Source organism: Condylostylus longicornis, unplaced genomic scaffold (genome assembly GCF_029603195.1).
Source record: "Condylostylus longicornis isolate FDR11 unplaced genomic scaffold, ASM2960319v2 ptg000048l, whole genome shotgun sequence".
NCBI classification, from domain to species: domain Eukaryota; kingdom Metazoa; phylum Arthropoda; class Insecta; order Diptera; family Dolichopodidae; genus Condylostylus; species Condylostylus longicornis.
Window position 1 is genome coordinate 6,644,777 of NW_026578017.1, and position 15,797 is coordinate 6,660,573.

Here is a 15,797-nt window from a genome sequence, read left to right on the forward strand (position 1 = left end):
GTAAAAAAAAAAAAATTAATTATAGCCTGTTTAGCACTTTTTTATGAATTCAGCACTTCTTTATGAATGACAGACTAGCAATTCCATTATTAAATAGATATTTCAAATGTTCAGGATTTAAAAATACATTTATAAGTATTTGCTTCGAATAAGCTCTTGATGGCAGTCTTTAACAACAGAAATTGTTAAAATAAAGGCAAATTTATAAAATCGCTTATGTGACTTTGGAATTATTTTACAAGTTCTGCAACAAAAATTCGAAAAAGATTTTTCTTTTGATTAATTTTAGAAATTTGCAAGTATGTAAACTAAATAAAATTCATTTAACTTATTAAATCGTCAGTATTTTATTAGTTTTACAACCTTTTAACCAAAGCCACTTTGGTTTTAATATTCCTGATAGAAGATGAAAGATGAAAGATGAAAATTTACTCCAAATTCTCAATTGAATTGTTTTCACAAAAATTCTTTCATAAATTTTAAAATTTTAAGCAAAACATTTAAAAAATGAAAAAAATAGTTAACTAGAATAATATTTTTTTATCTAACTATTCAAAAAAAAAAAAAAATTACAAATTGTCCAATAAAAGTGACTTTCTGGTTTTTATTCTAATTTTACAATTATATAAAAAGACATAACAAAAAAAATAATGTTTAAATTATTAGAATTTATTTATTTTCGTTACTTTTTACCCCACTATCAACAACATCTGATGTTGGTGTTGTAACAATATCACCAGCATTTGAACGACTTCTTGTTACTAGCATTGGTGTTTTAGGTTTTGGTACTTCAGTTAATTTTATTTTTACTTTACCAGTTTCTGGTGAATAAACGGGGCTATAACGACCAGTCTTTGGCGATGAAGGACTTTTACTGTCACTCGTATCACCACTAGTTGGTGATCTGGGGGATTTTGGCGGTGGATAGCTACCAAAGCGTGGACTATGAACCTTTGGTGGGCTTGTTTGTTGTGGTGATTGCTGTTGTAGACTTTGCCTTGGTTCTGGAACTGGAATATTATTGGATTGTTCTTGTGGTTTTGTTAAATTATTATTTGACTCATCATCGTGTGGATCTTTTCGATGACCATTAAGTAATGGTTCTTGTGTTTTTGGGTCACTATCTGAATAACCTGGTTTTTTACCATTTGTAGTTGGTTTAGAATTATCATTAGTTATTAATGGTTTCTGTTCATGTCCATTCTTTTGTAAAGGTTTTCCCAAATTTTTCTTATCCATGTCAACTAATTCTGAAGCACGTTCTGCATCACGTTCATTACGCTTACGTTTGGTAATCATCTTTTTCAAACCAACGTACATTAGGAGACAAATCAATATTATGAGAACTGTACCTAAAAGAATGTAAGTGCTATTACTTTCACCAGCCTCAGCTTTATCGATATCAGCCTGAATCATATCATCTTTGTGGGAATCTGTTTCAGCAGGTAAAAGAACATCAACATTATCATCATCATTGTTTTCATTTTCCAGAACTGATACCAAATCAGGAATAATCGGTTCTTCTGTAACTTCTTCCTCTTCAGTCGTATCTTCTTGTGTAATTGTTTCACTCGTTTCTTCACTTTTGCCACTTCCAAATATTCCTAAGCCAAAACTTAATGATGTATTTTCTGTAGAAAAGAAATCATCAGTTGGTACAGGAATTGGAGTGGACTCTTCCGAATCTGATTTTTCAGTTTCGACAAAAGTCACATCATCAACTTCAGATAATTCTGTACTATTTACATTCGATTCATCCGAAGTGTTTTCGATTAATGGAATATGAGAAATTCCCATACCACTACCAGAACCATCCTCATCATTTTCTTCATCCATTGGATCAATTACTTCGTTCGATTTATTTTCTGTAGCTGTTGAAGATTCTTGATCTTTATCATGTTCATTCTGCATAGGTAAATGTGATAAACCAGATCCTTCAACATTTTCGTCAATAACCTCATCGGTATTTGTATTTATTGGCATATAATCTTTTCCCAATTCTTCATCTTTATCTTTCTCTTCAGATCCGTCAGTAATAGGTGCATCGCCCAGCATTAATTCGTTTTCGTTATCATCATTGATTTTTTTCATTTCATCTACATTTTCGTCATCTTTATCTGTTTCTTTCTTACAATATAAGTCTTGTTTAATTTGCAACCACAAAGTGCCCTTTAATTCGATTGGATGTGTGCATTTTACAGGATATGATGTGAAAACGCTATTTTTTACTAAATGGTTTCGAACTTCCAATGTATCACATGTACAATTAAGTTTATTACCAAATAGTTCAATTTTTGTTAGATTTAATTTTGATAACTCTAATGGCAAATATGTAATTTCATTAAAGCTAACATCTAAATCTACAACAGTTCCAGGAATATTGACTAATTTTGCTGATGTAATTTTATTATGCTTTAAATTAATATGTTTTACTCGTGGTCCCAAATGTCCGATATCTGATAATTTATTATATGATAAATCAATGGTTGTTAGTGCTCGAAGCTTATCAAGATGATTAATTTTTGTTAAATTTGCATGAGATAAATCTAATGAATGTATTGGAAGATTTTTAGATTCTAGGAGACCGTTTAAACTGGTACATTTTGCATGATTTTGATTTGTTCTAGGTATTACTGTGCAGGTGCAATCTGATGGACACCAATCTTGTGAACTGCCTAATGGTATACTGTTTAAGATTATAATAAAAATAAAGTTTTGCAATAATCGATATGGTTCCATTGTTATTATTTGTGATGGCAGCGTTATGTTATCTGTAAAGGATAAAAAATAAAATTTATTAATTTTTTTAAATCAACTACAATTGTATATGGTTATTAAAAAAGAAGACATAATAAAAGTTTAAGTGTTTCAACAAATCAACAAAAACAAATTATTTGCGTAAGTAATGAACTGAAGAATGAAGTTGTAAAATAAGTTAACAAAATGCTGTCAACAATGTGTTAACAGATTCGAATATAGATACTTAAAGTTCAGCCTTTTAAGTTTCAGCCTTTCGTCGCTTTTCTACACTTTTCTGGAAGGAAGACAGACTAAATGAACCAGAAATTGTAATACATAAAATGCACATATAAATACTTAACAAAGATATGAAAATATTTACATAAACATTGTGAGACCTTGAAAATTCAAAAATATTGTAAATATTATCAAATTATTTATGTCTATAATAGTCTAAGTGTATTTAATTGTGTAGGAACCAATCTCGTTGTATGTAAGGTAAACAAATGTTTATGTTTACGTGTAAAGAAAAGTATGTAATCATCAAATATTTAAATTTATTATTTATTTTTTGCTATTTTGTTTCTTTACACATTTCAATATTAAAATAAAACATAATTTTTTATGCGTAGTAAAAATATTTAGTTTTTGCTCAACGCTTGTTTCATGAAAGCTCTACACTTGTTTTTGTGGTACGTTAAAAAATCGTTTACTACATTAGTATGTAAATGTAAAAAGAGATTTACAGTTGTAATTTCCAAAGAATAATATCTCATAATTTTTGGAAATTATGCTCTTGAATTTGGTGAACAATTTTCAAGGATTTACCCTAATTCTTAGGTTAGTAAGAATGTAATCTAACCAAGATTTCTTAACACACATAACAGTATGATTAATTCAACTAAATTTAGGTATATTTAAGAATTTTTAACTTCATATATTAGTACGATGATTTACCTTAAAACAATCCAAATATTTGTTGACCAATCCAAATATTTTTAAAATAAATTATTTTTTGTGACATATTCCCATATGCGATAATTGTTGTATAAGAATTGAGGGCAAAACCCCATAGCATTCAATTATAAAACTTTCCAGTAGAGAAAAATTTATGTTTAAAGTCACATTCTTGCAATAAAACTATGAGGCAGATAACTACAAAATTTCTAGATAATTTGTAACAATAAACATTTATCAATCTAACTAAACTAGACGACGAATTAGGATTTATTTGAAATTTAGGTTTTGAACTAAAACAACGAATTCTTGAATTCTTAATAATCAGAAAAAAAAGTATTATCTAGGTTTATGAAGCCATAGTTAAGCCTAATCTTTTAGTTTCACGTGCCCTCACAATAGTATTAATTAAAAATAATCTTCGAAAAAACTTTCTAGTAAACTCGAAAATCAGCAAAAGCACTACAATTTTCAACATAGGATAGCCCTTATTATAACATACAATCAATTATGTTAAAAAATATGATCTTATTTACGCGATTTCAAAAGAAGTATAAGTAATTTTACTTTATTATATAAACAAACACGCGTTTTATGGGTTTCGTTGTAAACTTTACATAGGGTAGTGTTATACAAAATTATGTTTAAGTGATTTGCAAATAAACAAAATTAATAGCGCTAAGATTGAAACAAATTGTTAATTTAATTATTTGATATTTTTTTTTTATTCTAATGAAATTGTAAAAAACGGCGAATCAAAATTAAAATTCTAATTCAAAAATTTTCGGACCATCTTTTCTTGTTTTCAGAATCTTTTGTTTTGCAATTTTTTGTTTTAAACTCATATTTTAGACGTAGCAATATTATTAATATGTATATGTGGATATATTTTAAAAAAATTTTATTTCTAGCACAAAATGTGTAAAATATTTTGGCAACATGTCAGATTTCTGTTCAAGTAATATTATAGCCGTATTGAGATCAAATTATGAAGAATTAACTATAGGTAAAATCTTAATATTTTTCCATGCATCTGACAAATTAATTTAAGTAATTTAAAATCATACATTGTGTACTTATAGGAGAAATTACCATTTACAATTTATGGTATTTAAAAGTTTACAAACGACAAATATGAAGTTGAGTCACAGTATAACATTATTTCCAAAACATCAATAAAGTAGGTACTTACAACAACGTATTTGAAATTTTGAATTAAGCTAAAGTGGATCATCTTTCCATGCAAATTTACGCAGGAACCAATTAAATACGTTGAGTAAATTGGTGCTTTTGACAATAAACGCGTTTATTTTCTCCTTTTGCTGATGATTTCTCCAAATTCTAAAAAGCTTGTATATTTTTGTTTTTCAATTATACGACATTTTGCTTTGTAAGATCATTGAATGAAATGATCTTATTTTGTTTTTATTTTCAATTACTAATTAAAATTTATATACTAAATTTAATTATTCAATACTAATAGAAAACAATGTTTAATTCCACCTTCATCAAAATTACAATAACTAATATAATTATTTTTCATCGGAATTGACATATTCATTCATGTCATTGACCGTAAACTATTTGTAAAATATCTTATGATTGAATACAACCTGAAAAAGCTATTGACTTAGGTCAAGTTAATTTACGATGTTACGTGGGAAGTTCTATAAATATTCACAATAGCTAATACTTTTGGTATTTTTTTTTTTTATTTTAAAGTAAGACAAAATAAAACTATTGATTAATTTATGTTGTCATTGTCTAATTTGTTCACATTTACAAATGTACATTCAAATACAAATGTATATATGTAGTTATAAATTTTAGGATGTGTTTTTATACTATTGAAACCAAATCACAATTAATTATATTGGATTTTTTTGTTTTTAATAAAAAACTGTTTTTAATGACACAAATTTTGAACGGTCTATATTAGATATACTCAAGATATTCTGCTCATATTTTATGAAAAAATCTATGTACATTTCTGTTAGAATGAGACTGAGCAAACACTTTTTAAAAGTATGAATTATAAGTTCATGGAAATGTTTTGAAGTGATAGACTTGCTTATTTTAAGTTAGTGATCCAATAATAATAATAATATTTCTTTGGAGCTTGATTACGTTGTGAGTTTGAATATAGCTTTTTTATCGTTGCTCTTGAATATAGCACAAAGAAAAATCTGTCTGACTTAAATAACATGTTCACGTTGTATCTAATTCCTGGATAGCATTTACATAATACTGAAAAAGCTCCCTTCATTAGTCTGAGAAAACACTACACAGCTGTGAAAAGCTTCTTTAAATTTAAAAGTAAATAAGTTATTTAAGATGTTTAATACTTTCCCAAATTTCAGGTTCCCAAATTTAGCTAAAAGTCTATTACGTTATTTCTTCATTGAATAGGACTGTAATGAAAAATTTCAAAAATCTCTCCGTATTGTGTTATATTTCTGGATTATGGACTGGAAATTAAAATGGGAATATTAAAATGAAAGAAAATCTAGATCTTATGGAAAAAGCCATCAATTTTTGGCAAAAAGTCTTTTGATTCGTTAAGATAATATGAATCAAAAAGGTGAAGCTAGATTAATATAGGGTTTTAATTTAGCAAATCAATAAAAGCTTAACAATTTAATGACGTTTATGTTGGACTTTTTCATGTAGTTTATTTAAACTTAATTTTACCAATTTATTTTTATCAGAAAATACAAAGGCTTTTTGCCCTGTACAGTGTTACAATTAGTTCTTAGAATAATTACTTTGTATATGGATATCATAGAGCTAACACGTTCCTATTTTCGTTTTCAATTAATTATGGAAAATTCAATAATTACTATTCAAGAGGTAGGCTCCAAAAACATTATCTAAAATCAATCTTTTTATCAAATTTATGTATGACGACAAAAAACCACATAGAAAAAAAATATATGTATAGGATGATCGTTGTAGTGAACATTGAATTTTCATTGTAGTTGTGATCTAGTTCTTCTTCCATATTTTGCATTGGAATTTGGAATCACAATAGCATTATACCACAATAATTATTACATAAAATACAGCATGTGAAGGAATTTTTTTGAATGGATTTATGAATGAAATTATTTAAATTTGCAAAAATTTATTCAAAACTCTTATAATTATGTCTATACAATTTCCACCCTTAATTGTAAGAAATTTTTTTTGAACACGTGCTATTCAATCATTGTACATAACAATTTATTTTTCACAAAAGACGTCATTCTTTAAAATTATTGCAATTTTATATTAATTCTGCTTTTCAATTTATTATACGAGAATATGATATTGCGAATATACCATTTTAGAAACTAGATTCTGACACTATTGACACAATAAAATAATATACATGTTCTTTTTTTTTGTTCATTAAGCTGTTTTCCATGCATTAACAAAATAATAACATGCGCTTTATTTTCAATTGTTTAAGAATAAATTATGTCACTTTTTCAATTTTGCAATTCTAACTTTATCAGTTCTGTTATCATAATAATATGTTTCAGGTTATTATTATTATAGACTTGATTTTCACTTAAAAGTTTACTTGATTTTATGTACCACATCATTGTTATATTTCGTATGAACATAAATATTTACGAAGGCTATTATAAATTTTCCATTCCGTTTGAAACGGTAAAAATAAGGTCCTGCAGTACTGGTATATTTATATACATATTACATTACATTCTTGCCTAGCGTCGAGTTGAGTTAATTGGGCTTGCTTTAGCCTAGCTTTTCCAATTTTAACTCAGTAGTTAATTTAGTTAAGTTCTTTTAAAATTTTACAATTAGTTTGTTACTGTAGATTTAAGAACGCTATTCAAATTGCACTCAGGTTGCTGCCGGAGAAGTTCAAATGTTATTTGACTATATCTTAGAAACCACTTTTTCGCTGCGATATTATAAAATTTCTTACAAATGAGTATACTAATACAACATTTCGTTCCCGAAATCGGGTTTTCCAGGCACCAGGAACTGAAAAAGAATTGAAAAGAAAAAAATGTGATGTATGCCGATATAATACGTGTACCGATATAATTTCCGGTGGGATACTCGTTAAAGTGGGGGCTAGATTTAAAATTCTTTTTCTCACGTGGAACACTATGTATATATACATGTTCGCCATTCATCGCTAAACCTTCTGATCTACTCTAAACGCAATTTCAATCTTTTTTGAAAATAATTGAAATCGTATGACCCTCATGGTAGCTATGGAAGCTGAAAATGTTAATCAATCATATGTTTTTAGAAAATATTTAGCTTATATTTAGTTTATATTATAATTATGATTATAAAACCACTAGGTAGAAACAAAAAAGAAAAAATTGCATAAAACAAGGTGGCATACATCATACAACTCTTAGAAACGTCAATTCATGCAAACATCACAGAGTTGACACGATCAACTCTACCTATTCTCGTTTTAAATAGTTTTATAATAGAATGCTTTTGTTTGGAAATTTAAATCAATCAACGAATTGAATAATTATTTTATGGATTTAGGTCTACTAAAAAGAAACCATCGCAAATAAAGTACATCGTAAGAAATGTATAATTGTATGCACATATACAAATATTTTTATACAATACAGTCAACAATAACATGTGGGAAAAAAAAGTAATTTCATTCTTAAAATTTCGATATTTAAGAACATTTATGCTTATATATACAGAATAATCGACTCCAACTAGTGTATGAGGTTTATTATTTTTCGTTTTTAAGTTTTAGAATAAGATTATGTAAGAGAGAATGTAAATACATGCCGCAATATTCAAATAAAGTTGCCGGTGACAAATTACTGAAATCATGAATATTTTGCAAGAGAGTTATGCGACATTCTTAAGAAAATTTTACAACATCTTAAATTATGGAAGCACATATTATATTGCTTGCTAGTCTGATGTTTAAGGACTATCTTCGTATGAAAACTGATAATTATTGAAAGGGATTAGAAAAAAACCTTTGAGCTTGTAATGTGTTGAGGATCTGTAATTTATTCATCAGAAAGCTTTCCGGTATGAAATTGATCGAGCTTAATTTTTTGGCATTATCGACGGCAAAAATAAGCTGAAAACTAAGAAGATGCGATGCATTCTTTTATTTTAAATTCTTTGCTTTTCGATTCTACTGTTTGTAAAGGATTCTCAGAGTTAGGCTTTGTAGAAAAATAAATATTCTATAGCGTTCTAATAAGATAAATGCTTTTAGTAATATTTTCCCTTCCTCATAAATTATAACAACCCCACTTAGTCTTATGGTGACGAAATGTTGTTTTTTTTTTGTCACTATTGGCGTAAAATACTCATCTGAGCGCTGCTCGTTTGATATGCAAAATAAATCCATATAATAATAATTCTATAGAACAACAAATTTTTATTATATCGGAACTCGGCAACTTTCGATTTTCCATTTAATTTTTATTTTTCAATTAGTAACTAATATTAAAAATCGTTTAAGTAATATAACGAAAAAAAAATGAAAATCTTTTAAATAACGTAAGTAGAAAATGTCAGCAGTTTTCAACTTCCTATAAAATTGCATTGTACATTAAATGTATGATCGATTAGTATTAAAGGTTAAAGAATAAATCTTGAACTTAAGTTTATTGAATAAATTAAATCAATTGAAATAAAAAACAAAAATTGTTCAAGAAAAACTTTTTTTCGAACTAAATAATAATTTTCATAGATGAAATAGAAGATTGAAATAGAAGTTAATTTAAAAGCTTGAACAATAGCATATTTAGAAATCATGAAGGCTATTAAAATGTCAAACTAGGATTTTGTCTATACAAAGTGTGCAAAACTAAGACTTAATTTAAATGACTTACTTTCCAAAAAGTAGCTCATTTGTTTCTGGAAGTTAAAAACATTGAAGTCAAAAAATTTTTATTCTCAGTTCAGATTTTTTTTTATAAATTTTCAAGAAAAGTGAACTGTTATATAGAATGCTGTCATTAGACTGATAAAACTAACATCGACCTTTCAGATTACTGTATAAAAACTGCAAAAAGATTATAAAATGTAATTATTTGCAATTATTCAAGGTTTTTGTGTTTGCAAAGGAAAACATTTCTTAAATGTTAAAAAAATATTTAAATCTACAATCAGCGTCTAATATAGGAGATTTTTATAATCTTATATACAAAGCTAATGTCATTATGTACGCAAGGTGATAGTAAATTGATAAAAATCCTACTGAAATTATAGCAATAAAATAAAATTTTTTTATTACATGTAAACACAGTTTCAAAGTTAATGGGTCTATTACAATATTTTCTGCAAATGAAACAAAAAAATTCAAATAAGAATGAGTACACTTTATAAGCGCAAGTAAGATTTTGAGCTCTTAACATTAAATATTTTTTGTAAATATGTAAATACATGTGTATAATTTTAGATGTAGATAAATATAAGTACATATGTATGTATGCACAATAATTTAATTCAATTAAGGAAAACAAATCTACTTGCGAACTGGTTTTAATGTTGTAAACTTTGTTGTTGATGCAAATTCAAAATACGAAATGTTTATTTCTATGCAATAATTCATTTTTGTATTTTCATCATAACCTTATTTTAATACTTTCTTGAATCTTATTTAATGAAAGTTTTTCAATAAAAATGGAGAAAAATAAATCAATTAAATTAAAACAAGCACAATTTTCTTATGGTTGAGGGCAACATTGTTAGTTAAATATGAGCTTTTGTTGAGCAGAGGCAGTGAGCGATTAATGGTTTTAGCAGAACCAAAATCAGTTTGATTTCTTAGGAAAATAAGTAAGTTATTATGTTCGATATCTTTCTTTACAGGAGCCTTGAGATCCATTTTGATATTGAGAGACCGCTTTTTTTAGACTTTGAGAGTTTAAAGCCTCTAAAAATCTCTTAAGCGTATCTAACATTATGTGCAAATTTAAGCTAGAAAATGCTAGGTAAAAAACCCGAATGTAAAATTTTATTAATTTTGTATTTGATTGGTGGATTGGGGGCGACCATTTATGTATTACAATATGCTACAGAAAAAGCATATAAAAATCACCATTTAACTAAAAATGTTGCAGGTTAAATCTTTTGCCGCGGGGTAAGTTTTAAAAGTAATTTGTTTAAATAATTAAATAGATGCAAATAATTTAAAAATTATGTAACTAATAATACGGCTATATTCAGGATTCGATTATGTAACATAATTTAAAACTACAAATAAAAAATGAGTACGATTTCAACATAGGGTATGTACATAAGTACATAGGTGTGTAATGAGTTAAATTACAACCAATGAAAACTTCAACAGAATGCATTATTGTACGATTATCTCCTCACAATTTCCTAAATATTGGGTTTTAACAATATTAATGAAAAATTCTTAAATCTAATTGAAATTGTATACGCACATTTTCAAAAAAAATAAAAATTATATAAACTAAATTTTAATAATAAAGAGAAACAAAATTATTACAATTTGCTGTATAAATTTTGACCTCGAGAAATCTCATTAATCTTGATCAAGTTTACCTATATTATAGGAGCTGATATTACCCTAAAAATAACAAAAAAAAATGCAAATTTTAAATGACAATTTTCTTTTTAAGAAAAAGAAACACAAATTTACATAAATAGAATGTTTATGAAGCGTGTTTTTTTTGCCAAATTCATCAAACAATTTAAAATAATATTTTTTATTTTTGCTGTTTTTTTTATCTTCATTTGGATTATCACGGTTATAAAAGCGATATCAACGTATTCATATATTAGAATGATCATCAAAACTTAATTGAAAAATACAACAAAAAAAAAATAAAATTTTGCTCTAAATCTTACAATGTATTTGTGTCTACAGCTAGCTATTTAGTATATTTCAACTGACTATACACAGGTCTTATATACAGGAGCAGAAAATTTAAATCAATTATTTGTTAAATAAACGCACTCTGGGTCAATAATAACACAACATCTGTGATTCCATAGTTTCGAGTGAATTAAGTTTGGATTAATGCGATATTTATTATATAGGAATTTTCTTAGTCAGAAAAGTTTCTTCATCAATTGTCATAAAAATTAATGCTGCACAAAAGAGCTAACACAAACAATTTTAAAGCCGAAACATTGATGCTTTTCGCATTATTTAAATAAAATTTCCTCAACTCTTTATTCAATTTGTTTACTAGAAAACGCGTACTATTTCAATGAATGGCAATATTAAATTAAAAACAGTGTTAGGACATGCAGGTGGAAACTCAAAAAAAAAAGGGATCAAAACTGTCTTTAGAGGATTGTTAATAAAAGTGTTCGAGATATCGATACAAAGCTCGGAGCAATATTTTGCAAAATACGTTACGCTTGCGATAAGTATGTTTAAATAAAATTAAAAAGGTCTATGCTAAAAAGATCTTAAATATAGTGTGTTAAATATACTATATGTAATCATGTGTTAGATTGTTCTAGTGTATTTAATTTTTAATATTTTTATGCAAGTGACCAGTTATCCATTTACCATACTTTCGCAGAAGTAAATTTCATGCAAATTCGATCATTTTTTTATCCGATGTTAAATAGGATCGAATTTTGTCAAATGTCTTAAACAGGATCGAACGTTTTAAATTGTTAATGATCAAATTTGGGTATTGTCTATACTTTTATTGTCGATGCACTTTAAATTAAATCTGGTTCAAATTGGGGCTATACGCATGTATTTAAAATATGTCGTTCAATTCAGGGAACGAACCCTAAATTTTGATACAGGATTATTGGAATTAAAGTGATTTGAGTCGAATTCACAAATTTCGCTTTATTTATCTGCAAGTACAAGTTCCGGAAACGAAATGCTAAATTTTTCAAAACAAAAAAAATGTTGATAGTTACAGAATCTTCTTTTAGAATTTAATAAGTTGAATATACATATATTTTGGGTTTCAAATCCTGGACTGGCCCTGAATTCGCATAAAAATTTATTTAACACAAATTAATTATTTGATTACGTAGTATGTATGTCATAATTTTTTTAAGAAACGAAAAGCTTATGAATTTTTCAAACAAAATATAAAAAAATTTTTGCTTTTCTTAAGTCTGCTTTATTATTCACCTTCCGCTTGGACATGCAAGTGGAGGATGTTTATACTACCTAAATTATTTTGAATGATTAATTAATATTTTAAATTCTTGCATTGTATATATATATTGTGCACTATATATTGTCCACTTATGTATATTATACAAGTATATATAGTGTTATACAATATAAGAATACAAATTTGCTTGCTTAAAATTATCATAATATTATTAAACTTTCGTTTTTTTTTCTTATTACTGGTAATTTTTAAAATTGACAAACACGCTTTCTTTCCATCCGTTTTTATTTTTATTTTATGAAAACTTAAAATGACAAAAATTTATTTATTTTTTTTATGGTTTTTATTATTGGCATTGGCATTGTCTTGTGTGTCATGCAGATCTATCTATATATACTCGTACATATAACAATAATAATAAAATAATGTGGATCATCAAATAATCTATCTTTCTCAATATATATAGGTACAAAACGTAAAGTATAGTATAATAACATCCGATTTCTACTTAAAAAAATAACAATAATAATAAAAAGCTAACACCTCCACAACTTTCACATGCAAAATTATATCAAACAAATCTATGTCGACACACACATTCATACTAAACACGCTTTATATATATTAAGACATTTGGTATTCTTAAACGCCAATACAAAAACTTCATTGTTCCAATATTTTTTCTAATTTATGAAATTTTGTATATTAAAAATATTAGTTGTTATATATACGTGTACATATATATTTTGCAAAAATATATTTACCCACACATATTTTGCAAACTCTCTTTTAGTTTTCAAATTTATATTTGAATTTTTATAAAAATTTAGATCATAAAAAAAGTAGTGCAATAAATAAAGCACTTTGGATTGGGAAATTTAATATAGAAACGAGAATGGATATAGGTGACCGTGTCAACTATGTGATACCCGTACAATTAAATAATTTTAAATATCGGAGATAATTGACACATAGTTTCATACAACCTCTTGCTTTTTATATGTCTAGCGATATTTTATAAATATATAAATGTTACCGTAGTTACCAAATAAACCCATAGAATCTAAAAGATTCGCACTTAAAACGATGGCCCTTAACAAAATTCGATTGTTCAAAATCTCAGCTTGATAGCTTCAATAGTCTCTGAGCTATGAACAAACAGTTTATGAAATTGTATGGCAGCTACCAAAAGCAATCGAGAAATTTTAATGATTTTTATCAAACATTTAAAACTATGCGCTGAATAATTTCTGAGGTATGACCAAATGACTTTTCATGTTGTATAGCAGTTACAAGAAGAAGCCAAGCACTTTTAATGATTTTGTCAAACACATAATAGTCCTAATAAAACATATATTCGTTTTTGCGAAATTTCAACACCATAGCTTGTATAATTTCTAAGATAAAGCCAAAATAAATTTTGAAGTTGTATGGCAGCTACCCGAAACGGTGCTGCGATACTACTATAAATCATTTGTGAAGATCTAGTGAGCTTAGACAGACATGGCCAAATCGACTCAGAATTCGACACTGATCAAAATATACATTTATGTCTATTTCTTAGCCTTACAAATGATAAGGCAAATTAAGTATACCCTTCGAAAATACGTTCGTACGGGTAAAATGAATATGAATTTCAAATGGGTATGAATACATATACATTTGTACATGTTTTTTTTGAATATGTAGAATTTGCATACAATCTAATTAGAATAGAATTATAAGTCTGGACGTTAGATCAGAACAAGTTGGGAAGAAGAGGACATTTGTGTTTTCTACACTGAATTTATTCTTGCAGCAAAAATTCCAGTTTAAATAAAAATTTCATCATAGGGATTATATGTATTATTTTTACAATTGTTCCGAATTAAATTAACTTTTATTAATTTACTGAATAAAACATAATAATCAAAGCCTATAATTTGTAGAATGGCACATTTAAATTTAGAAATTGTACGTTTAAAAAAACGTTGCTCTGTCATATATTTTGCATACATTTAGGATGCATTAAGATTACATATTACTTTTGTTAAGCAATTAGGGTATAAATTTTATTAGAAATTTTTCAGCGGAAGTGATAGCTTAAAATTTGATCGGTTTTTGGATAATTTTTATAGATAACGGATAATGAAATTCTTGACATTTGTTCATTAATTTGTTTAAAACTTGCATTTTCACAATTATAGTGAAACTTTAACTGAGAGGGGAGGATTAATCATTTTACATTAGGGCCGAACAGTGAAACTAATAAACTAATTTTGTACAATTTTTTTTGGTTATGCGCTACTATCAGTTTAACTACTTATTGTGTATGATAACAGTTGGATGCAAACAGAATGCCACATTAAAAGGGAATATTTAAAATAAATACAAAATAATTTTTAAATAGGCATACGTGCATTCCTGTAATATCTCATAAATTCTCAAACTGCAAAATTTTGCTTTATAAAAGTAATTTCATAGAATATCAAGAATTTCCAGTACATTTTACATGTTATTACTTTAGCGTACATATTATAATTAGAAATTAATTAAATGTTTAATATGAAAATTTTAAATTATTTCTTGTTAATAAATTAAAATGCCTTGAAATTAACCTAAGTAAGAATTTTATTGAAAATATTATTGAATATTAAAAATGTCAGGCAATCATCTGTTCTGTATTTAAAAAAAAACAGCGACCTTTTCTATTATTATCACACAGATGTAGTTACCATCAAAATAATTTTGATTCTTTCTCCATTTCCTCCATATGTACATGATCAGAATAATTAATTATTAATTGTGTTACCATACATGAAACTCTTATTTTATTGCAAGGTCTTTTTAGAAAACTACTTCTTTTTTTTGAAATTTACAAATTTGTGCGTGACATTTTACATGGAGTACCATTTTTCAAATTGGTTTTGTAATAATTATTAAAGAATGTTGAAAATTGTATCAATTATTTAGCATAAACACGCAACGTTTTAATATACATATTATTTTGTGTCTACACATCCTACCATATGA

General features: G+C 26.6%; 1 protein-coding gene across 3 annotated transcripts in view; it reads right to left on the minus strand.

The window, feature by feature from the left end:
• Nucleotides 1–584: 584 nt before the first annotated feature.
• LOC129610988 (protein windpipe) overlaps nt 585–15,797 on the minus strand; it is a 53,185-nt gene continuing 37,972 nt past the window's right edge. For all 3 annotated transcript variants that reach the window (XM_055523858.1, XM_055523860.1, XM_055523859.1), the window contains exon 3: nt 585–2,771. In XM_055523858.1, the coding sequence (XP_055379833.1) occupies nt 670–2,739 (2,070 nt within the window). In that variant the 5' untranslated portion in view covers nt 2,740–2,771 and the 3' untranslated portion in view covers nt 585–669. The remainder of the gene's footprint in view (nt 2,772–15,797) is intronic.